A 24,877-nucleotide genomic window follows, 5' to 3' on the forward strand; every position below is an offset into this window, starting at 1 on the left:
ATTACTGTTTATTAAATTACGTGATCGTGGTAAAATGATTCCTGAATTTTCAAGTTTTCTTCACTGCCCATTAATCAAGCTGAACAGACCTAAATTCAGCCTATTAGTCTCTGAGTAATGAAAACAGAGTGATGGAGGAAACAGAGTAGCTACCGGTTGGCTAAGGACAAAAATACAACGTAGTAAAAATATGTAATAAAGTGATTTTGGGGGGATACACAAAATTCAACAGTGATACTCCTAAAGCATCTCTACCCTCACGTGATCCACTCTGAGCAATAAGAACACAGCAGGAAACACAGCAAGAAAATGTGCTCTGTCAATCCTCTTTTCTGTGTTTCTACTTCACATGAGACATCGTATAGAACTACCTTGTCAAGAATGGGCAGCAAGCAAAAAAAGTCCATCTCATCTATGTGTGCTGTGCACATGCATCTATGCATACATGTGCATGTGTGCATGTATGTGTGTGCTTGTGTGCATGTGTGTACAGCTAAGACCTTGCTGACTTCCCAGACTGCTAGGATGGGCACCTACCAATGGAATCGCTCGTTGTCACGATGGAGAGGTAGCAAAGGCCTGTGATAGGCTGACACTGAAGCACCTTGGGCACAGCAGTGAACCCAACCACATCCCTGTCTTCCTGGTGCAAATACTCCACAGACGGACAGGCAACAGAGCAAGGAATAGGTAAGGAACCCAGGTGCTCGTGGGCAGGGCCAAGCACCCGGAGAAAGGAAGCAGGTGACATACTTACAGAGACTTGCGGGGGGGGGGGGGGGGGGGGGGGCTCATCAGCACACTCCAGTGGCCTGCAGGACTGTTGAGCTTGCACAGAGACCTGAAGCCTAAGGGGAGCCATGCAAGGGTCTAGACGCAGAGCATCCAGGATAATGAGCTACCAGCCCAAAGGCCACAGTGGGGACACACTGTGACCTGTGACCACCAAGACTTCATGGCAGCACATCAGATGGGTAGGCAGACCTGGACCCTGTGAGGGGAGTCCCTTTCACAGAAAGTGGGTCTGCCGGGATAAAATGACTAAGACTTCTAGTCGTCTCCTTGGAATGAGCCAAATATCTTGAAAATGTCCTTTATAAATGCTGATCATTTTATTGGTCTCCCTAAGCTCATTTGGTGATTTAATTTACTTTTACATGAAGACTGCTTTAAGATATAACAAAACTAACATTAGGGTCTCACGGTAATCGCACCTAAGTTAAAACAACGGGTTAGACATCCCCTTCCGCCACTAAAAGAGGAACCACACAAGACTGTGGCTGGACCGTCCACCCTGGCGGTGTCAGAGACCGGCAGCGTCCCCACCTCTGCCCTGCCCACATCTCCACTGTTCAGATTAAGCTCCACCATGTAGGACAGTACCTCCCGGAAGTTATCACTGATGAGGAGTTCCAGAAGCTCTTCCTCAAACTTCTCAAGGGAAGGATACAGCGTGAAGAATAAATCATCCAAGTACCATGTGACAGACTTCTGAAGGCGAGGCTTTCGGAGGGTGTCCCCTGAAAAAATGAGGGGGTGCATGTAGAGTATCCGTGGGGACAGGACCACCAGAAGCACTCAGGGCCTCTCACCCACCTAGGTCCAGGCCATGGTGCCAGGCCCTCCAGGCGGAGAAGAAACCACAGGCACAGCACTCAGAGCCCTAAATCAGAAGCCACCCCCATTCACACCAAGACGCCAAGCCCAGATTTCAATTACAACCCAATTTCTGCCCCCACCCTCCTCCAGGAACACATTTTATAATTCAGCAATCCAAAGAACACAGATCACTGAATGCAGGGTAACATCTGTTCCTATCAGCTTGGTTTCCCTTTATCGCTAACTTCCTCTCTAGCAAGAACACAGCCAGTGATGCCGTTTCTTATTTTTGTACGTTTACCTTGAACCATTTGGAAACATGAAGAAATACTCATGAGCACATTAAGCCAACAAGCAAAAACACCGTCTGGGCTGGCACCACAAGAAAAGTCCCCATCTGGGTGGGGGAGCTGCCCCGGACTGTGAGCTCCATGAGGACAGAAGGGGCGGTAGGTTCCTGGCACACAGCTGGGTGCCCGGCACAGAGCAGGTGCATCAACCGTGGGCTGTGAAAGGCATGGTCCAGTCTGAGCAGAGACCTCCCCTCCAACTCAGGCACGAAGGCCAAGCCAATCACCTCCACACCCCGCACTCTGCCCTCCCATCCCGTCACTGCCCTATTGCCCTGTCTCTTCCCCAGCTTTTACCCGTAAGAATTAAGGAGCAAAGCCTTAGATTTTAAGAACTATTTCCAAAGTTAGAGAAAGGAAACATCAGCAGAAGACTCAGCGCAGAGGGAACTGTCGTGGTGAGAGCCCTTGGTCGTCCTGCCAGGAGGTCAATCAGCACAGCCAGAGGTGATCCCATCTTCGCCTCTGCGTGCACTGAGACCCTTCAGAATCTCCACAGCCGCCCTCTGCCCCACTAATTCCATATTTTGAACCTATTCGGCAAAATTAATCGAATGTGGGAGCAAAGCTTTATGCACAAGAATACTCATTAAACATTATTTATAACAGAAAAAAAATAAGAAACAACCAAATGCTCCCTAGGATGGGGAATGTTAAACAAGTTACCATGCCTCCGTATAAAACAGGAATGAAACTCCTATTGTCAAAGATCACTTAATGATTGAAAAATAATCATAATATTGCAGGTAAAAACGATGTAACACTGTGTATGAGATCATTTAAAGCCAATTTTATTTGAAAATCTACATTTACATGCATACATGGATACGTATGAGAAGTAATCACAGATTATTTCCTTCTTTATGGTTTTCTACCCCTTCCTCATCACAAATATGTATTAGATTCTCATATTTCACAATTTCTTATGCTTCTAAGAAACGTTGCACATTCCTTTCTGAATTTAAAAAGAAGTGTTGAAGCTGCTCTGTGGAGGAATCAGAACCCACGCAAAGTATAGGTATAGTTATTCACCATGGCCAAGGGTTAAAGACAACCCAAGTGACCAGCAACAGATGAAAATAAGGAAAATGTGGTCCATCCACACAGAATGTTATTCAGCATTAACAAGGAAGGAAATTGACACCTGGATGGACCTGGAAGACATGGAGCTCGGTGAAATGAGATAGTCACCGAAAGGGCAAATCCTAGACAATCTACTCACAAGAAGCCCTAAGGTGGTAAAATCAGAGTCAGAAGGTGGAAGGGCGGGTGCCAGGGGCTGGGGAGGGGTTGGGCACTAGTGTCTCATGGGGCTGAGCTGCAGTTTTTGTGAGATGAGACATTCTGGAGGCAAACGGTAGTGGTGGCCGCAGACTGCACGGTTTACATGGTTCGAGTGGCAAGTGTGACGCTACATCTATGTTACCACAATTTTTCTTTAAAGAGCAAAACATAGAGTCCAACCTTTCATGAAATGGCCAACAAGTGTCTGAGGCATGTCCTGAATTGAGACCCTCCACCAGAGAAAGAGAAGGGACGCCTGGGTGGCCCAGGGGTTGAGCATCTGCCTTCCGCTCAGGGTGTGATCCTGGAGTCCCAGGATCGAGTCCCACATCGGGCTCCCTGCATGCAGCCTGCTTCTCCCACTGCCTATGTCTCTGCCTCTGTGTGTGTGTGTGTGTGTGTGTCTGTCTTGAACAAATAAATAAAATCTTAAAAAAAAAAAAAAAAAGGAGAAAGAGGACCGACAAGGAAAGAGAGGAAGGAGCTAAAGCAGCACACTTCCACCACCAGTTCCAAGGGCAGCAAGCCACGTCCTCCATCATGGGCCTCCCTAGCAACAGGCCACAGGGCACACAGCAGCACGGGGGTGCTCATGGAGGATTTTGGGGATGACGAGACAGGGCAGCTGTGGCCCTCTGGGCACAGAGAAGGAGCGAGGGACCATCATCAAACCAGGGCCCATCAGCAGGAAGAGGCCAGGCCCGAGCAGACACCACTGCCTGCTGGGCGTGCTGAGTACATCCTACCCGCAGGTAGAAGGCGTGTGTCCTGAAACAAGGGAAGGCAACGGGTGGTCAGGCACTCTGGGGCCAGGGCCTAGGGGCCAACCCCAGTTTCTAAACCTGTGTCCTCAGCTGTGGAAGCCAGGCGACAGCCCCCCACTCAGGACAGTGCTGTGGGGACAGAGCTAATACCATTCACAGCCACGAACACAGGGTCATAGCTCCCGAGGAAAGGCACACACATGTACACACATAGCTCATCAGACTCATCTTAAAGCCTCGGCATGGCTCATCCCTGTACATTCTATTCTCTATTTTACAAGAGAAACAGGGCTCAGACACTCTAAGTGACTTGTCCGAGGCTACCATACCCACAGAATGTGAGTGAGGGAGACTCAAATGTTGAAGCTAATACACATCCCCAAATGACCAGGAAAGTACTGTGAGAACTTCAGGGAGTGAATAGATTCACAGATACAGAACCCAAGAGAAACAAAGACGGGCTGCTCTGGGAGCAGGGGACTCAGGTGGGACCCCAGGGGCGCCAACCAATGCCAGCCCTTCCAGAGATGGGGCAGCAGCAGAGACAGACTTGCCGGTGTGCTGGGGCCACTGCCTGTCCGACAGGGAAGCCACCCGCCCCTCACCAATCTCCACTACTGTGCTGTTGCCTGCCCCTCTAGACAACAGTACAGTAGGATGAGCAAATCTGGGCATCCAGAAGGTGGCGGAGTCCAGGGCTTCTGGAAGAGGCTCAGTCCTGGCAGGAAGCAGGCTCTGCCCAGCTCCCCATTGACAGGTGGCCCCCAGGCCCACAGCCATTAGCAAAAAGGAGCCTTGACTCTAGTCTCACAGAGATGTGAGGAAGGGAGCCCCACACACAGAAGTCAGACAGGGAGAGGAAAGATGGTTCCTCCACCAGGAGATCAGACCAAGGAGCCACATATGCACAGGGCAGAACCTTCCAGATCCTGAGGGGCCCAGGAGGCAGGGCAGGGCCAGGTTGCATCTGGCCGGCTTTCTCCAGGCCATGTCCTGTGAAAATCACAGGCACTGGAGAATGGCTCTCACTCAGAGGACAGAGCAGGCCTCCCAGGATGCTCCACTGCAGAGGAGCGGCCAGGGTGAGGACAGTATCCTATGAATAAAGAAAAACAGGTCCTGGGGCCTGGTGCTTCCTAAGTTCTCAGCGCTGAGCTCCATCGGCTTACTTCTTTGCTCCCCACATGCATCTCCAAGGGCAGGTCCCAAGAAAGTCCCCATTTTATGCAGGAAAGGGCAGCGGCAGAGGCTGGGAGAGGTTAGGAGCCTGGAGGCCCACCCCGCACTCAGGTGGTTCCCTGCTCCCTCCTGCATCCCCCTCACAACAGCTTCACCGTCTGAAGTGTCACCCTGAAACGTCACCTCATTCACTCTGAAGTGTCACCCCGTTCACTCTACCACCCAACCTCAGCAACTGGGGTTAGGGAACTGGGGTGAGGCGGGGGACGGGGAGACTCATGGCCCGCACACTCTGTGACTGGGGCTATTTTTCATATGGTTGTTGCCAAGGCTCTGGGCAGGAATGCAATCCCCAAAAACAGCAATGTTCCTTCAGGAATCCAGAGCCCCTGCCCTCAGGGATCCCTACACATGCACTGCCGAGAAACCAGGGATTACAGGCGCAGACAGGCAAGAACTCCCTGTAGTGACATCCTTAAGAGAAGCGTTCAGAAATGCCCCCAGGTGCCCAACAAGCTCTCCACGAGGTCCTAACAGGGTCCCACGGCCTCCCCAGGACGCAGCTTTCCTGGAAGGGCAGTGGATTCCCCAGAATGCACCCCACCAAACAGTGTTGCAAGAGGAACAACAGAATGAGACCAGTTAGAGGGTGACCCAGGCAGGAGCGGAAAGAGTCTGAGCCATCCACATTGCTAAAACACCTGTTGCCTTTGATGGCTGTGGCGAGACGTGACGTTGCCCTTGCTTCCATCTGTCCAAGACAGGAGCACTAAGAGCCCCATGCTGTGCCCTCCCCCTGGCTCAGTATCTGTGCACACGGATCCATCCAATGAGCCTTCCGCGGATGAATCATGGACAAACCCAAGCATTGGTGAACCAGGGAGAGGATAAAAGGATACACCGAAGTTGGAGCACTGCTTTCTCCAGGGTGGTTCCCCAGGGAGCAAGCCTGGAAGGGAGGACTTTCAGCAAAGATGACCTCTGTCGTATTAAAACTGGAGCTCACACCAGGGCAGGAGCCAGCTCTCCTCTTGTCACCCCACCACCACCCCTGCCTACCCCCACCTACCCACAACCCACAGTAACATGGCACAATCCAGAAGGTGAATCCCAGCAAGGACCGAGTGGCCCAGAGAAGCCTAGGAGAAGGCCCACAGCCACTGAGATACTTGGATGGAGGGTGGGTGGGGTGGGGGAAGCAGCATTTTTAAGGAGCACCTCAGGAGATTCCTGAGCAGGGACTTGGGAGGACCACGTGGGATACCACCAGAATGGGCCACCTCGTGGCAGACTGGCGGGCACGAGCTTCTGACACCCCACTTCTCAGCTCTACCAAGCTCTGATGTAACAGATGAGGAGGCAGACCTGGAAAGGAGAGCCCACGGCAAAGGCTGCTTTGTCTGCTTCAGATACCTGCGTGGTGTCAGCCAGCTCAGGGGAGTGTGAGGCCCTCTGCTTCCTCCAGCCCTACAGCGCTGTGAGAAGTGGGCCAGGAGCCCTGCACTCCCTGAGCACCCAGCCAGGAAGCCTCGCTCAGGACTCTAGGCAGTCCTGGCATTCACCTAGCCTTCAGGGCCACTGTTAGAAAACAGGCTTCCAAATTATATTTACAACGAAGCCTCCAGTGCACTCAGCTACTTTATGCAAACCTTGCACCCACTCCAGGGCAGGATGAGCAATCTGAGCCTTCCCCCAAACAACAGACATCTTTCTGGTCCTGATCTCCTGAGACCATCCCCGCAAAGACAGAGGCAGCATGCAGATCTGCAACCAAGGAGCCTCCATGCGGAGACTCACTCTGAGCCAGGCCACGGGAGCTCTCCTTGAAAGAAGCAGCTTTCAGGAGCCACAGCATGTGTGCAACGACCCTGGTGCTGACACAGCTGTCCAGGTCTGTCAAACCAAAGCAAGTGAAACGGTCAGAACCAGGCCGAGGAGACCACGAGAGGGAGGGTGCGTGGATTTCCAAGTTGCAGGAAGAGATGATGCATTGGCAGCACCTGCTAATCTGGCCAGATGCTGAGAGCCTCCCTCTGAGAGCCACCCGAGGGGAAAGGCCTGCCTCCCTTCTGGGGAGTGACAAAGAGCCACCAGCACAACACAGCTAAGACCTTCATTTCCAGCCATTCCCAGGCTGAAAATCACTCTTCCAAAGTCAGTCTTCACAGAACTGAGTGAGTCAAAGTGAAAGACCGGAGGAAGGTTGGAGACTGTGTCAACATCGGTATCCTGGTCGTGACTTTGTGCTACAATTTGGGGGAAACCAGGCAAAGGACACATGGAGTCTCTCTGCATTATTAAAACCACATGTGAATCTAGACTGACCTCAATAAAGAATTTAGTTAACAACTCAGTCTTCCTGTATTGTGTGATATTTTACAAATGAACAAATATCCACATCCCCATATGGCACCAAAATAAAATCAGACCTTCTCCAAATTGCACGTGAATTCCACCACTGAAGCTGGTAGCAGTCACTGCCTTTGGCCCTCTCAGGGCTATAAAATATTATTCAGCAAAGAAACACTTTTCCAAGAGTGAGTCACAAAAGCCCAGAAGACCCTGGGCAGGATTTATAACACAGACAAGAACGGCATCAGAAAGCCGGCACAGTGCCTGCATGGCTGAGAGCACAGATCAGCCTGGCGTCCTGCACATCCAGGGAAGGCAGAGCAAAACCAGTTCCTTTTCTCAGATGGTCACCGGAGGACTTGGTGAGAAGCTGTGTTCCGGTCCTTTCTCCCCAAGAAGAGGGAGTATGCTCCTGCCCACGTGAAGTGAGTGCTCCTGCCCATCCGGGCACTTTCCGGCTCCACTTCTAGGGTCCCTGGTCATTAGCTTTTACGCAAAAGATTAGGGACACCTAGGTGGCTCAGCAGTTTGGCGCCTGCCTTCAGCCCAGGGCATGATCCTGGAGACCCGGGATCAAGTCCCATGTCAGGCTCCCTGCATGGAGCCTGCTTCTCTCTCTCTGCCTCTCTCTCTGTCTGTGTCTCTGCCTCTCTCTGTATCTCTCATGAATAAATAAAATCTTTTAAAAATAAATAAATAAATAAATATAAACAACAGATTAAAACAACAGCAATTTCCCAGACGCTGCCTGCACCCAGTAAGTGTCCCAGTGATCAACTGGCCGCTCTACAGGAGGGGGCTCAGATGGCTTCTGAAGACATGACCCTTCAGGGTGAGGAGCTGGAGCATGCCCCACTCTGCAGCTAGCGCCTCTGATGCCCCAGGCCGACATAAGACACTGAGAATAAACTCGGGGCCACCAGAGCTGCCCATTGCCACCACAGGAATGACATAGGACCAGGCTCCAGATGAGCTTCAGCAGGTCCAGGTTTTATCTGCAGCTCTACTGACACCCACTGGCAAGTCATAGAGTGAGGGACACACCTGAGCCCCCACCAACACTCTGCTCACCCAGAAGCCCAGGTCAGAAGGACATGTAAGCTGAGTTTTAGGCAGGCGTGCACCTAGGTTCTTGACATCAGGACATAGCACAGTGGCACAATGGGCCCTCCCTGACCGAGAGGGCCGAGGCCTCAGAGTCACACGTGGATTGTCATGTTTTCAATCTCAATGGCAGTGACCATGCAACATTCTATCTCCCTGCTTGACCCCGTCTTCTCTTTCGAGAGGACATAAGCAAATTCTGGAGTGTGAAAAGACTTCCTATATGGGGCTGGTGGCAGGGGGCAGGGGGTTGGGGGAGCTGGGGGAGGGTGGTTGCTTGGTAAGCCATGGCAAATCCAGAGGTGGGACCCTCCTCAGACTTGTTCCTGTTCATAGCTATCATTTCTGGTGTGTCATCATCTCTTCTTAGCAACATTGGAAAAATAGTGACCTGGTAATGGGCTGACCACCATGGGCCCATCCCAGAAATTTACCAACTCAGATAACAATGTCTGGGCCCCAGTATTGACTAGGACACTGAGCCATGTGCAGGGACGTTGTTACTGAAAACATTCCCATACTGGAGCTGAGCTACTTCTTTTTTTGGGGGTCTTGAGTATTCCTATTCTAGGTCAAAACTCGGCACTTCCAGCTCACACTCATGCCCAATCCTGCTCTCCCCAGAACGGAACAGGGAGCCAGCCCACCCCACACAAGAGGTTCCAGTAGCACCAGGTGGGGAAGGATGAGTGTGGCACCTTCTCCTGGATACCTCAGACAGCCAGACGGAGAGCCTCCGGAAGTGCCTGGAAGGAGCATGAAGTTCAGATCAAGGCCCATCAGCAGAACCGAGGAGCAGAGCATATCTCTGCAGAGACCTCCTGGCTAATCCACCACTGGAGAACCTAGTTCTAAACACACCAAGACAGAGCCCGGAGGCTTTCACGTGGAGTTCGGTTTTCAAAAATACTCAAGCCATGGCTCACCCGCATTCACAGCAGCATTATGCACGACAGCCAAAAAGCATCCTGTCCATTGAAAGGTAAACAGAGAAACAAAATGTGGTCCATCCCTGCAATGGAATATTATTCAGCCTTACAAAGGAAGGAAATTCCAACACATGACCCAACAAGGATGGACCTTGAGGACACGATGCCAAGTGGAATAACCCAGCCACAGAAGGGCAAATATGGACTATTTCCCTCAGAGGAGGAGCCTGGAGGAGTCAAATTCACAGAGGCAGGAAGCAGGGCAGTGGGGCGGCCAGGGCTGGGGAGGGGACACGGGGAGTCATTATTGAGGGATTGACAGAGTTTCAGTCCAGGGACATGAGAAAGTTCTGGAGTGGATGGTGGTGGTGGTGGTGGGTGTACAACAAGATGAACATCCTTAATGCCCCTGAACTGCATACTTACAAACGGTTAGAACAGTAGATTTATGTTATGTCTATTTTGCCACAATTTAAAGATAACGATAATCAAGCCTCTGATATGGCGGCCCAGCAAGGGTGGGAACTAACAACAGTGGTTTTCCCGTTTTCCCAACCTTGGTCATGAAAATGCGAACGATGGATCTTATGACAGCATTTCCCAAGTAAGGACACAGAAGCAACTTTAGGGATGAGAGACACCGCTCTGAAGGGACCTGTGCCCTGCCCTCCTCCCTCTCCTCCCCTCCCACCTCCACCTTCCCCTCCCTCCCTTCCCCTCTCCTCCCTCCTCCCCTCCTCCCTTCCTCCTCTCCTCTCTCTCCTCCCATTTGCTAAGGGTGCCTAGCCACACCCAGCCCACCTCATAGCACAGAGCCTGCTCCCTGCAAGGTCTGACCACCAAACTAATACAGACTCACCAAATAGAGGGAGACAGAGCACCCCTTACCCTTTTCTCCATGAGCTGGAAGGAGGCCAGGGATGTGCTGCAGACCAGACACCAGAAGGTTCTGGGGAAGAAGATGGAACACGGGCTCCAGGAGTGGGTGTGGCCTCAGGGCGTATTGCAGGCTGCAGCTTTCAATGGGGGTCATGTGTTTATTTTCTGTAGGAGAAAACACCTATATGAGAGTTGGCACTAAAGGCCCTTTCAGTCAAACCAGCCAATAAACTGAGCATCTAAGAAACACCACAAACAGGAAACATATTTTTCCATGGAGATGGGGGAATCGCTCTGTTAGTTCAGCCTAAAAAGCAAACTAATCCTTACTAAATCCTTAGTAACTCTCTACTAAAACTGCAATAACAGAGATACTTGCTTTTAATGCAACATAGTGAAATCTCTCCTGCTTGCCTCTCCGCCCAAGGTGTGAAGTCCAAGCATTGCCTGGTCCCCAGCTCAGCGGGGGACTGCAAGGGACCCTTTCCCCTCAGCACCTGCACCCTGGAGTCCCACAGAGCATTGGGACTAGGCCCTGGGAGAGGCAGGAGACCAAGACAGAGCCCCGCCTCGAGGACATGTGCTCATCTGGGCAACCGATACACAAACACAGATACCCACAGCACAAAGGACAATACGATCGGACCCTGAGAAAGGTATACATAACGCACAGCAAGCTAGGGGAAGAGGGAGAGCACCCTGAGAAAGCAGCAGCTGAGAAAGGCCCAGACACAGTGCTCAGGGAGCTGGAGGGAACAAAACCAACAGAACAGAACCTGGGGTGCAAGAGGCAGAGTCCAGAATCACAGGGCCCAGAAGCTGAGAGGAACCAGGACATGCCCTCTACTCATCCCCACCAAAACCTTGCTTGGCCTTGATTTTTTCCACTGACAGGAGCCTCACCACCTCCTGAGGCAAGCTACATGATTTCATAAGAAAAGAGCTAAAGTCTGAAGCTTAATTTTATTGATAAAGATTGGCTTTTAGGCTATTTCCCAATATGACCAACTGCATTCATTAGGAAAAGCAATTAATGAAAACTATATTTTTATTACCTAATGACTACACACATAGGGTCTGCTAACTTTAAATTTTTAAGTGCCCTGAGAGGTACCCTCTCGTGTGGCCGGCTGGAGAGACACTGGTTGGGCCTCCATGGAAGGCAAACAGAAGAAATGTTACAGACTAGCCCCCAGACCGAGCACTGCAGCTTCCAGGAGCTCAACCCACAGTTATTGGGCACATATACAAAAGAGAGGTGTCCACACCAGCAACGTACCCAGCCCCAGGGCCCTGGGTCTGCCCGGTATCCACTGGCAGGGCCACTCAGTCAACACAGAACACACACTCAACAACTCAACAACATACCATGAGGTCATAGGGAGAACGAGGGGCTCTCTCAACACCAAGACCAAACAAACCTTCTCTAGAATAAACTGTTAATGAGAAAAATGAGATGGACATGCGCCTCTGCTCCTGTCCTGGTACAAAGACCCCCCAGGGTCCAGGAGACTCAGAGGGGCTGCCTGGGGTATGGGGGAAGGAGAGCAGAACACTGCAGGGGCAGGGGAGCTCACTGAACCTTGTTATACTTTTTTATGCTATTTTTTTAAGATTTTATTTATTTGCTCATGGGAGACACAGAGAAAGGCAGAGACATAGGCAGAAGAAGAAGCAGGCTCCCTGCAGGGAGTCTGATGTGGGACTTAATCCCAGGACCCCAGGGATCACAACCTGAGCCAAAGGCAGACGCTCAACCACTGAGCCACCCAGGCATCCTTTTATGTTAATTCTGAATCATGTGAATGTATTGACCATTCAGGCAAGAAACGTGTACATTTCTGGAAATGCCCACGAGAAGGTGAGCTACCAGCCACATAGCTCCTCAGGCACTGCCACAGCCACACAATCTTCCAATGCTTCCCAGGACAAGGTCCTGATGGTGTGTGTCCTTCCAAAGGTCCTGACCCTGGGGCACTGCGCTAACTCAGTCAATGGAGCACGCGACTCTTGATCTCAGGGTTGTGAGTTCAAGCCCCACATTGGGCATAGAGCCTACTTAACATAAAATTAAAAATTAAATGAAAAAAAAAAAAAGCCCTGATTCTAAGGATGCTGTAGGACACAAATACTGGCAAAGTAACGATCAGACTCAATTGAGAAATAATGTAAAAGCCAATCTTTATCAATAACATTAAGCTTCAAACTAATTGCTCCTCTATTGTGACATTTCTGTCAAACTCAGCAGGCAGTGGAAGGGATGGGGCTTGCTCAAAATTCCCATCACAGAATCCAGGCAACAACTCAAAGACACAGAAAGTCACCCTCCCCAACAGATCTACCTCCAACCACTGGACCCCTCCACATCCTGGCCCTGGGCCAGGTCAGGTCTCCACCAGGGGCCTCCAAGATGGCTTCCACCAGGTGCCCCCTCCCCATCGTTCAAGTGGCCAGGAGCCAGAGTAGGTCACATGCCCTTCAGGTCACAGAGGCATGGCAGGAAGCCCCCTGCTCTGCCTAAGACACCCCCCACCCCCACCCCTGCAGCTGCTGGGCCTCATGGAAGATGGCAGGCATCCCTGAAGGACGTTCCTGTGCATTTAGGCTTTGCCGTGCTGGACATAACCAGTGGGCCTCACGGTGAAAGGCTTCTGGTACTAGCATGGCCATGGCCAGTGATAGACAACAACTACTTGTAGTGGTTGTCAGGTGGACAGGCCACCGCCCCAGAGGCCAGGAGGCCCACATCCCTCCCACCAGGAGGTTCTGGGGCTGCCTCTCCCAGGGCCGTCTGCACAAAGCAACACCTTCCCCTCAGGCTAGTGCTTACAGTTCCTTCAGTTACGTCAACCATCTAAGCTCAAGACACTTTTTGCCCTAATCCCTTAAATAAATCAGCTAAGCTGATAATGGTTTACACAGAGAAAGAGAACAAGATGGAGTCAAAGCAGGTAACACCAGGAAAGTCATAGGGAGAATGAGAGGACTTCACAGCAACACCTCAGGCCAGGCCAGGCCTTGTCTCTTACGTTCGAAAGGGTCCTGGAGCAGCGGGTGCAGGAGAGCTCGGGGAGTGCCGTGATACAGCCTCAACCTGCAAAGCAAGACCACAGAGCACATGTCAACCCTCCGCATCCTGCATTTAGCCAGGAAACATCAGTGATGCTTCTCACTCCACACCTACTAGAGCTGTGTCAACACCATACAATCACATCCTCTGCAGGAGAGACAGGTGAGCAAAGCAGCAGCCCCCCCATGCCCCCGGGCCACATGCTTCCAACACACAGACAGTACTCCTCCCGACACACGCAAGACCCAGGCACCTAGAAAAAGTACACCAGGGAAATTTCTAATATCTGAAATGTCCCAAGAAAGACAGCATTTGAGGAATCTTCATGGTTGTGTATCTAGAGCACTGGTTCTCAACCAGGGATGATACCATCTCCAAGAGGATATCTGGTAATGTCCAGAGATATTTTTGATTGTCATGGCTAGGGGTGGGTGCAGGGGGGAGAGGGCTTTGGCATCTGGTGGGTAAGGCCTGGGATGCTCTCAGACACCCCACAGGGCACGAGGACGCCCCCACAGCAAAGACTTGTCCTGGCCCCCATGTCAGCATGCCAAGGCTGAGGAACCCTGTCCAAAGTGACAGTGTAAACTTCAGCACTGGCTGACATGGGGACACACTGTCTTCTCTGTCCTGCTATATAGCCAGCTCCTGAACAGAGCCCGGCACAATGTGTCTGCTGAACAGATGCCCACTGCTTACTGGGTGTCTGTTGGTGAAGAACATATTATTTAGCACCCACACAACCTTATGACATGTGTAGCGTTCTCTCTCATGCCCCGATGAGTGAAATCAGTCAAGAGTTTGGGTCACTGGCCTAAAACCCTACAGGAATAAGTGAGAGCTCACTTCATCCTACATCAGTTCCTACATCAGCCTGAAGGACACTTCCTTGGCTCACTGAGAAATGGCAAACAGTTACCACACAGCAGAAAAGCTCCCAGGCAACACACGGTTAGGAAGAAACCACAACACAAGCTGACAATTGCAAAGCTTTCTGTTACAGCCAATGACAGAGCAGGAAATCTCCACAAAACAATGCTGGAAAACTCCAAGGATGAAGAAGACGAGGCAGGTACCGCTTGTCCTGGGAGGCAGAGGTAGGAGATTCCAGTTTGTTGCCAAAGATCCGAAGAATTCCAAAGCCACATGACAGAGCCTGGAGAGAGCCATCCTGCTTCCGGCCTTCGGTGACCACCTCAACCACAGCCACCACGTTAGGGTGGTTCAAGGACGTGTGAAAGTACAAGGGCTGCAAAACAGAAACCACAACTTTGGTGACAGACTGACCATCCACCAGCTGCAGAGAGCATACAGAAAAGGTACAGGCGCCCTCGCTCTGCCCTCCTATGAATGTGTGTGCCCGTGTGGAACACCGCGTCCCTCCCAGGGCACCGCAGGAGAGAACAGGCACGGTAAACTTGCTCCCTCGGAGTCAAGAAACATTCCAGAGCACCCAACACCCAAGAGAGCAGACTATTTGCTTCGCTCCTGGAGCTTCTGACCCACAGGAAATGACAGATGGCAGGCCTTCCACACACCACCTGTCGCGCACACCACCCCATTGCCCGACAAGGACCCAGTCACTGCAAACACACACACCTGCTGAGCTACTTCACAGAGCTCTCACCACGTAAAACTTCAAAACAACTCGCCAATATTGGATCTAACCCGTTTTGTGGGTAACCATTATGAAGTTCCACCTAAACTAATTTTGTTTAAACTAAGCAGGATCCCTAGATTTTAGGAGATGCTTTGTAATTATACCCAGTTCGGAGCCCGACTAACATCTTTTTATGACAAAAAGCACCTAACATCATTTTCTTACAAGATTTTTTTCTTTTTGAATCTAAGCTAAGTAGATAGTATTCAAGTCTCTCTTCCACCTGTTACGTTCCCTCGGATGCAAATGGAGCCCCAGCTGGGGCGGTGGAAGGGGTCAGATCCACCTGCGTCCAACCTCCCTGCGATGTGCACTCCTGCTCAGGAGAGACAGTGCCTCTGCTCGACGGTTGCTTCCTTCAACTTCATCATGCCCGGTCTGGCTGCTTTTATTTAAAACTAATAAACATTGTAGGCACAGAAGATGGGGACAGAGGCGCTGCCGGGGTTTGCAGAACAAATCTAGATGGAGGCACTGAGCTGTGGCTCTGGACACGGAAGGTCCCCGGAATCGCATCTGCACTGGGGCAGCATGGGTGTGGCACCCGCCCCCAACACAAAGACCACCCCCCTCCAAGCAGGTAGCGGTAAGGCAGGGCTGCTGCGATGTGATTTAAACGTGGACTAATCCCCCATTAATGAGTCATTACCGTGGTGTCACCAGGAAAACGTTTACTGTAATCACAGACTGTCAGCCCAGGATAACAGAGAGACACATTAAAACATCAGCCATGAGATATAAATCGTTATTCTATTATCTTTTATTGCAAAATGATGAAATAATGACCACTTACAGCTGACAGGTGGTTGGACCAAAAGAGAATTATGTTTCTGTTTCTAAGACTCAAGAACTGTTTTGGAGAGCCCCACTGCAGAGTTGGGTTTGTCACTGTCTCACCTCTTATATTTATACCTGTGCACATCCGTGTTAGGAACACTACCCACTTTTCCTTTGGCAGTGAAACAAATACCTTAAACCATGATGCAAAGCCACAGTCATCTCCTACCCAGAGGTCACCTTGAAATTGCTCTGCCTGGAGGCCCTGGGACCAGCTGCTTCCACATGTCCCAGGTTCAAATTTATGGCTGCTCCCTCTCCTTTCCGTTTACCCCAAAAACAACTGCTCTGAGACCAAAACAACAGGAGCAGAGCCCTGCTGTTGTCCGTCTGCAAAGACCCCATCTTCAAGTGGGAGGGTCAGTGGTGGAAGTGCCACTTCCTGAACATGACCCGAGGTCTGAGGGGTGTTGCCCTAGCACTACTGGCCGTGAAGGGCACATGGTCTCTTCCAAATATAATTTATGGACCCTTTGGTGTGGGAACAGCATCGTGCTAAAGAATTTCTAAGGAGCCTGAAAACACGATCCCGCCCTCAAGTTCAGAGTTCAAAGGTAAAGGCTAGATTAGGCAGGTAGAAATGGCAAATTCTGCTCAGGACCGACCAGAATCACGTGGAAGTAAAAGCCTCCCACGGGTGAGAGCACAGGGCAGCTCCACAGCTTGTTAGGAAAACCCAAAAGGCCCTATAGTCACCTATGCTAAGCCCCAGTCAGCAAACCAAGGGACGCTGACCCAACTGCAGTTCCCACTCTCCCGGGCTTGGAGCTCTGAGTGGGTGGATCTGGAATTCCCTGGTCAGCACCAGTGAGGTGATCTCCTGGTAGACCCTCTGCACCCCCACACACACAGGAAGGTACCTTGCCTGAAAAAGTTTCTCTTTGCTAGAAACTTCTTCCTTCCCCATTGTATCTATAAAAGCCTTTCACTTTTTACAGCTCCCTATAGCTCCTTTCTGTTGGCTAAATAGGACGCTGCCCAATTGATGAGTCGTGCATAAAGCCAATTAGATCTTCAAATTTACTCAGTTGATTTTTGGTGTTGTGGGTTCTTTTAGATTTTATTTATTTGAGATAAGATCGAGGGAGCAGGAGCAGGGGTGGGGGTGAGGAGGGAAAAGGAAAAGCAGGCTCCCCGCTGAGCAGGGAGCCCAACTCAGGGCTGACATGGAGCTTGATCCCATGACCCTTAAATCACAACCTGATCCGAAAGCAAATGCTTAACCCACTGAGCCATGCAGATGCCCCTGATTTTTGGTTTTTGTCTTTTTTTTTTTAAGATTTTATTTATTCATGAGAGACACAGAGAGAGGGAGAGGCAGAGACACAGGCAGAGGGAGAAGCAGGCTCTATGCAAGGAGCCTGACATGGGACTTGATCCTGGGACTCCACGATCACACCCTGGACCAAAGGCAGGCACTAAACCACTTAGCCACTCGGGGATCTCCATGATTTTTGGTTTTTAACAAGCTTTAATCCCCTGGTCACCTTGAGGGGACTGTCCCCAGGAGGGTAAAGTTGGGCCAGTCCAGCTCACCTGGTACCTAGGCATATTCCCACCTTACAGCCCAGGAACAAGCTACACTACAAATCCTGCCAGCATTCAGCTGAGCAAAAACTGCAAATAAGCCCTTCAGTCTAAGGACATTTAATTAACAACATGCAGCAAGCTTTGAGAGGAAAACCCTATGCATCAACTGAAATTGCATGATTAAAAGTTTGAGTCAAGCCCATCAAATTACCTGCAAGAGAGGGCCTCTCCAGACAGAAGAGGGGACCCTCATTCACCCCAGTCACATCCCACTCATCTACATCTGACAGGTTTCCTCCCTGACAGGATAAACAGATTAATAAATCATGGAAATGCTCCTGTCTTAATGCCTTCCATCTTCAAAAACACGGACACCATTTTGCCTCGGGGCCAGGTCCCCATTTCTCACCCACATGACAGAATTGAAATTGGGCCTCTGATGATGTGCCTCTGTGGAGAGACTGCAGCCAATGTGTCCCCAACGGCATTGCCACTCGACCTGCCCCCTTCAGTCCCCGAGCAGAAAGCTGATGGCACGGCCAGGGAAGAGCAGAGCAGAGATTCTAACAGTGCCTTCCAAACAATTTTTTTTAAATAAACCTTTAATAGAATATCTTCAGGAAGGCAGAAAGGTAACACTTCCTGCAGCTCCTACCTGCTAGCTCAGCCTCCCACCTGAGGGCTTGGGTGGTTTCCTGTACACTTCCCACCTCAAGACTGAATGCTCCAGGCCTGGGGAACTCTGCTACATGAAACTCTGCTGAGAGATGCAAAGTCTCTATTTCCAGAGTCAGAAGCTTCAGTCCACTGTTACCCACTAGGAAACAACACGATAGATCCAGCCCCACTAGGAGACCCATCCAGCCCCCCATGTCAGCGTGCCAAGGCTAAGGAGCCTGTCCAGAGTGACAGTGTAAACTTCAGCCCTGGCTGACATGGGGACACACTGTCTTCTCCAACCGGCTACAGCCAGCTCCTGAACAGAGCCTGGCATGATGCGTCTGCTGAACAGATGCCCACTGCTTACTAGGTGTCTGTTGGTGAAGAACATATTATTTAGCACCCACGTAAACCTTATGACATGCGTAGTGTTCTCTCTCATGCCCAGATGAGTGAAATCAGAGTCAAGAGTTTGGGTCACTGGCCTAAAACCCCACAGGAATAAGTGAGAGCTCACTTCCATCCTACATCAACCCCTATATCCAAGGCCAGAGCCAATCCCACTCTAGCCTAAAGGACACTTCCTTGGCTTACTCAGAAGAGTAAGCAAACGCAAATAACCCACAGTATATATTATTATGAATAGACAATACAAGCTGACAAATTTAAAGCTTTCTATCATCCCCCACGGCAGGTACTTAAATCTCCGTACGACTAAGGCCCAGTGCTAGAAACATCCAGGAAAGTGATCATTCCTCCATATCTGGCTTGGGGTCCTGGGGGTACTTTCCATAGAGCTGGAGAGTAAGGGGCCACGGTGAAGGACACTGCCCTAGGGCTCCTGCCATGGTCACGTATGCTTGGGAGCTGCATAGAGAACACATGAGAGGCTGGCTATTGAGGGAGGACCAGCACGTGTTCAAGAAGTAAGGGATTAATCAAGTCACTTGGAAGAGCTTCCAGGACTTTCCTTGGGATTACATGGATATTCCTTAACAGCATCCGCTTTTAAAGAGGGAATTACATGGTTCTCGTTACTCTAACAAATAATAACATTTGAGAATTGTTTCTCATGGTGTCACTTAAGGGAAGCAGAAGCCACCCAATTAGCTGTACCTTGAGCTCAAACACCTGGGTTACCTACTCCTCTAACAACACCCGGGGCCAAGGCAAGCTCTGGGTAGGTGCAAGCCTGGTCTGTGTGGCGGTGGTCAGTGGAGACCCCTAGGACTCCTGCCCAGTCACTCCCATAACATAAGAGAAGGAGGAAAAATGAGACTGTCACAGGAAGCCCGTGTGCAGTTAGTTAAGGGGAAAATTTAAAGGAGAATTATGTCCATCTCAGAAACTGCACGGTACTTTGGCTTTCCAGATTATTTTTTAAAAGATACTTTCTGAGAGGCTGAACAAATTATTAACCATCTCAGCAGAAGTGAAAGGCAATTCCTCTGCACGAGGATGGTCTGGAAGGACGGCCCAGAACTGTGGGCTGGGAGCTGAGAGGCTCCAGCAGGCAGCACCTGGGAGGCCGAGCCTGAGAGGGGGAGGAATTCATCATTCACGGAAACATCAGCTCAAGTTCAAGGCAAGGTCTTTCTGCAGGACAGTGTTTGCCAAGTAATAAAATCAGGCCCACATATGACACCTAACGACTCAGTAAAAACCCTGAGCACAGGAACTGGGTTCATTAATCTACATTTGACTGGACAGCCGTGGTGATTCCAAAGATGCAGCCTGCCCACCACCAGTCAGATCTCCCCACACCACTGCTGGCCAGTAAGACCAGAAAACACAACCAATAAAATCAGAGAGAGACCTTCATCAAATTTCAGAATCCCCCTGAAAAGGGGTACCTGGTATTCACTTCCACGGGTATGCGGGCAGAGCACGCAGACCCTCGTGTGCATCAATGCCCCGTGTGCATGGAAATACGGATGTGCGCATAAGCTTGCATGCATGCGCCACACAGGGGTTTTGCTTTCCTTAACTCAACTCAAGAGGAACCTATTTCCCTGTGTGCTGAGCACCAAGGAAAGGAGAGTAGTGCTGGGCTCCGTGAGGACGCAGCTGAAGGGCGCGGCCGACTGGAGCTCATTCCTGGGCCGCCACTGGCCTCTGCTGCTCGCCTTGGGCATAGCAGCTGGACGGCAGGGCTCCCTGAGCAGGTCCGGGCTCTGGCCTCACCTCCCAGCCAAAGACACTCAGGGCCAGCCTCTGGCCCTAATGCTGCACACTCCACTTCAGCAACTCCAAGACTGAAGGGTGCAGAATTTTCCAGAAACATTAAACCCTGAAGTCCTCACTAACCCAGAATCCCCTATCACTCTGCCCAGCTCAGCAGGAGACAAAATGTGAGGGCAGCCAAGGCAAAGCAGGGTGGCGCTTGGCACCCCGGACCTGGGACTTGGCCCTGAGGGCTCAGGACTGGGAGACACCTGAAGTGTTGCAGTCCCACAAGTGGCACGGCAGCCGAGGTCTCTGGGGGTAGCAGTGCTAACCCTAGACAAGTCCAGGAGGAGCAGGTCTGCTCTGAGGGCTGTTTCCTACCATGACTACAGTTCTGGAGGGTCACCATAGCCAAGCCACCCTGGGCAGAGGACATGACCCTATGACAGGGACGCCCCACCACTCACCATGGGCCAGGGAAGGGTGGGCAGAGGGGAGGATGTAGAAGAGGAACTCATTCCAAAATTACAACCGCAAAGCACTCAGTACTGATTTCAGTGCCCGCCTCCCTCCCTCTACCCACAAGACTCTTCCAAACGGAAAGTCCAGGAGCAGACACTGGTCAGGGGAGGCCGCAGAGCAGTTGCGCTGCCCTAGGCACTCCCAGCCCCCTAACGTGCTGGGTTACTCTTCAAGGAAGGACATGGAACCAGCCTCTGGAGGAGGGGGGTGGGAATGGAATCACATAAATGTGCTGCGAGCCAACATGGAACCAGCCTCTGGAGGAGGGGGGTGGGAATGGAATCACATAAATGTGCTGCGAGCCAACACTCAGCCCACAGTTAACTCCCTGGTAGGGGACAGCCATGTCACCATGGCCTTCATCATTCACTTGGTAACTGTCACAACACCAGGCTTCCCAGGGCCAGACTGTACCCACGACAAAGAGAAATTTGAACAGCCATGCCCTTGAAGGCCACCCTCAAAGGTAGCAGAGGCTGAGCTGGGGCCAGGTGATCAGCCACACCGGGGCCATGCTGCTCCTGGTGAACCCTGACCTGCCGGGTCAGAGGCGTGAAGGCCACTCATCACCTGTGCTGATGAAACCCTGTAGGGAGTCACCGACAGGCCCACAGGTGACTCACACTCGGCATGGCAGGCCAGAGGGCTTTCAGCAGCACAACTTCTGTCCCCAGGACAACATTCCTGATGTCTAAGGGGTAGGAGCACCCTCCACTACCCTGTGATGGGAGGGCTCCCATCAGAATCAATCCACGCCCAACCACAATCCAACCATAATCTGGACTCTGGGTGGCAGCCAAATGCTGAGAGCAGCACATGCTCAGCTTACTTTGTTTCACGTCTGGGCCGGGACAGTCCCCAGCAGCAAAGGGCTACCTTCGGCTCTGGTTACAGGCAGTGACACCTCCAAGAACGGCTATGGTCACAGCCAGCTCCATTACTCACAGCACTACCTGCCCCTTGAGCCCACTCTGCCCATGAGAAAGATCACATCAACGGGGCCTCAGCCCTTTCCATACCTGTGACCATCACCCACATCAATCAAGCAGACCAACTGTGTTGGGAAGTGTGCCCCAGCGCTGGGCTCTGCCCCCGGTGTTTGCAGCCTGTGAGCGTGCAAGCCCTGCTCCACTCACAGTGCCTGTGCTCACAGACATCCAAAGGACTAGTCCCTCTTGATGCAGGTCCGGCTTCAATGCTCGCTGCCAGGGGGGACCCTCCTTCTTCGCCCTCCCACGTCAGGTCTCCCCGTTCACCCCCAGGGACAGTTCTGGTCTCCTTCAGAAGCTTACCACAATTTGCAATGACCCTGTCACCTGCCTTTGTGTGTCACCCCTGCTATATACACCATGAGTGCCACGGCCATGCCACCCACCATCACCACTAGGCACTCAGTCCAAGGGCTGAGTAGAGGCTCGTACTGGGTGCCGCCAAACAAAGACAAACCATCTAGCTGCAGCCAGACACAACCAAGCGGGCAAGACCATGTCACCAAGCAATGTCAATGCAGCCACTCAGGATGGAAACAGAAGGCATGGGTTCAAGTCCAGGCTCTGCCACCTGCTACCTGGGCAAGCCACCCTCCTTCTAAGCTGCAAGTGCTCATCTTTAAAAACAAAGAAAAAAGTCACAATGAAAGAAGGCAGACAAGGAGGGTGAGGGAAAACAGGAAAATCAGATGAGATCAATAATTTCCTAACTTTGTTCCAAGAACCCCAAGGGTCCTTGAAGGCAAGAAGACCTCCAGGAGCCCCCTGCCCTACCGCTTCGACCAGAGCCATGTGCTCTCATCTGTTCAGGATGTTTGGCCTCCACATAGATTTTGTTTAGAAATGAAGTGCCCCAGTGCTAAAACAAGCTTTGCAATGACCCATCTGCTGCTTAGTGGCATTTCTCGGGTCTGAGATGCACTGGTCGTGTCCCCAGGTCATAAGCCCCGCACACCTGCTCTTGGCCACACAGCTGCCCCGCCTGCCACCGTGGCCCACCTCATCAAAGATGATCCTGGACGGCTGCCTGGAAAGCTGCTCAGCCGGCCTCACCGCGGTCTTCCATGTCCTCCCAAAAAAGTGTCGGTAGGTGACATCAAAGAGAGACACACGCAGATGGCATCCCACCTCTGAAAGCACCTCCAGCACTCCCTAGGAGACAGAAGGGTACAGGTCCTGAAGGGTTCTTGACATCCTGAGTCATCCCATGTGTGCTGACCGACCAGCTTGGTAGAATCGGATCACTTAGCATCTTTTAGGTGTCAATATCCTTGGGGGGAACTTTTCTCTCCCATGGCCAGTGGTCTTAGGGTTATGCATGAAAGTGCTTGGCCCTCCCAGCCACTTAGACCACCGAAGCCCCGAGGCACAGACACGGGCATATATGCCCCTCCTGGGGCCAGCTAATTCCTATACAGAGTAAATGACTTGCCCTCCAGAACATCTAGGATGAGCAAACCAACCAATCCAGAGTTCACACTCCCACCTGGCCCTCCATCTGGCTCTTAGACTCGGGGAGACCACTGAGATTACTCACACCAGCCATCCTAAGCCTGGTCATCTGCTCAGCCTGCCTTGCACATTCCTCCCCACAGAAACAACAATGAAGGCTTTCAGCCACAGTCTCTCCGGCTGCTCTGCCTCCCGATCGACCACATGCCACCCCGCGTGGCCCTATGTGGCCTGGTATACCCCCACCTCTTGGGAATGGCAACAAACGGTCTTCTCTAGGTTGCTCTCACCGGGCCTGAACAAACAAAATCCCACACCTGCCTGTGTCCCTACAGCAGCTGTGAGAGGTAGAGGGAGAAGCCAATGTGCCATGGAACTCAGCAGGGGTGCCTCACAAAGCACATGGGTGTCAAATCCCCGCACTGCATGCTTACACAGCTCTCAACTGTTTTATCCATTACACCTCCCTCCAGCTACCACATGGAGGTGACTGGGTGATACCAGTGATGGGCCAAATGTGGGGAGGTGAGGAACAGCAGCTGGAAGGACGGGGTGGCCAGCTGCCTCCGGGTGCCCAGGCCTCACCTGGGCCTAGTGCTGCAAGTCCTACATCCCTAGCGAAGGATGATGGCATGTTTTCTGCCCCGGGCTGCTGGGAATGAGGCAGTGTTGGGTACGGAGGTGTCAGACAGCTGACAGGTCTGGAAGACGCATCTGAGCCCCGTTTCAATCACAGAGGTATGGGGGCCCCTCGGGACTTTGCAGACCTCTCTCGGCACATGGGCTGCCTCTCTCCATGTTTTCTCAGGAACCTCCCCAGCTCACTCCCATGCCTTCCCTGAGCACTGCCATCTAGACACCTGCCCATCCTCTGACCCTGGTTTTTTTTTAAAGATTTTATTTATTTATTCATAAGAGACACAGAGAGGCAGAGACACAGGCAGAGGGAGAAGCAGGCTCCCCTACAAGAGCCTGATGCAGGACTTGATCCCAGAATGACAACCTGAGTCGAAGGCAGATCCTCAACCACTGAGCCACCTGGTTAAACTGTGGTTTCTGGGGCCAATTTCTTTCAGGGATGTTTGCTATCATCTAAAGTTGTCAATTCTCAAAGTGACTAAACTCGTACAAACATTGTAGGACTAAACTTTTTCATGTGTTTCCTACTTGGTCTTTTTTTTTTTTTTTTTTTTGACTTGGCCTTCCTTTAAATGCTATCTTTTCACTGATTTTGTACGTACAGCTGACCCTTGAAGAACATAGGTTTGAATTGCACAGGCCCACTTCTATGTGGTTTCATTCTGTTTTGATGATGTTTTGATGATGATGGTACAGAACCATAGATGTGTTTTCTCTTCCTTACACCTTAACAGGATTTTCTTTTCTATAGCTGACTTTATTATAAGAACATAGAATATGATACATACAGCATAAAAAAATACATATTAGTCAACTGTTTACATTCCCAGGAAGGATTCTGGAATAATAGTAGGCTATTATTTGTTAAGTTCTGGGGGAGTCAAAAGTTATGTGTGGATTTTTGACTGCGTT

General features: G+C 51.2%; 1 protein-coding gene across 17 annotated transcripts in view; it reads right to left on the reverse strand.

Moving 5' to 3' along the window:
* The window catches only part of NPHP4 (nephrocystin 4), a 118,296-nt gene that overhangs the window by 79,591 nt on the left and 13,828 nt on the right, over nucleotides 1-24,877 (reverse strand). For all 17 annotated transcript variants that reach the window (XM_072731108.1, XM_072731115.1, XM_072731112.1 and 14 more), the window contains 5 exons: nucleotides 22,874-23,026; nucleotides 14,587-14,759; nucleotides 13,470-13,534; nucleotides 10,450-10,605; nucleotides 1,384-1,520 (listed from right to left, as the gene is read on the reverse strand). In XM_072731108.1, coding sequence (XP_072587209.1) covers nucleotides 1,384-1,520; nucleotides 10,450-10,605; nucleotides 13,470-13,534; nucleotides 14,587-14,759; nucleotides 22,874-23,026 — 684 coding nt within the window. The remainder of the gene's footprint in view (nucleotides 1-1,383; nucleotides 1,521-10,449; nucleotides 10,606-13,469; nucleotides 13,535-14,586; nucleotides 14,760-22,873; nucleotides 23,027-24,877) is intronic.

The sequence above is a fragment of the Vulpes vulpes genome, chromosome 12, assembly GCF_048418805.1.
Source record: "Vulpes vulpes isolate BD-2025 chromosome 12, VulVul3, whole genome shotgun sequence".
Taxonomy (NCBI): Eukaryota; Metazoa; Chordata; class Mammalia; order Carnivora; family Canidae; genus Vulpes; species Vulpes vulpes.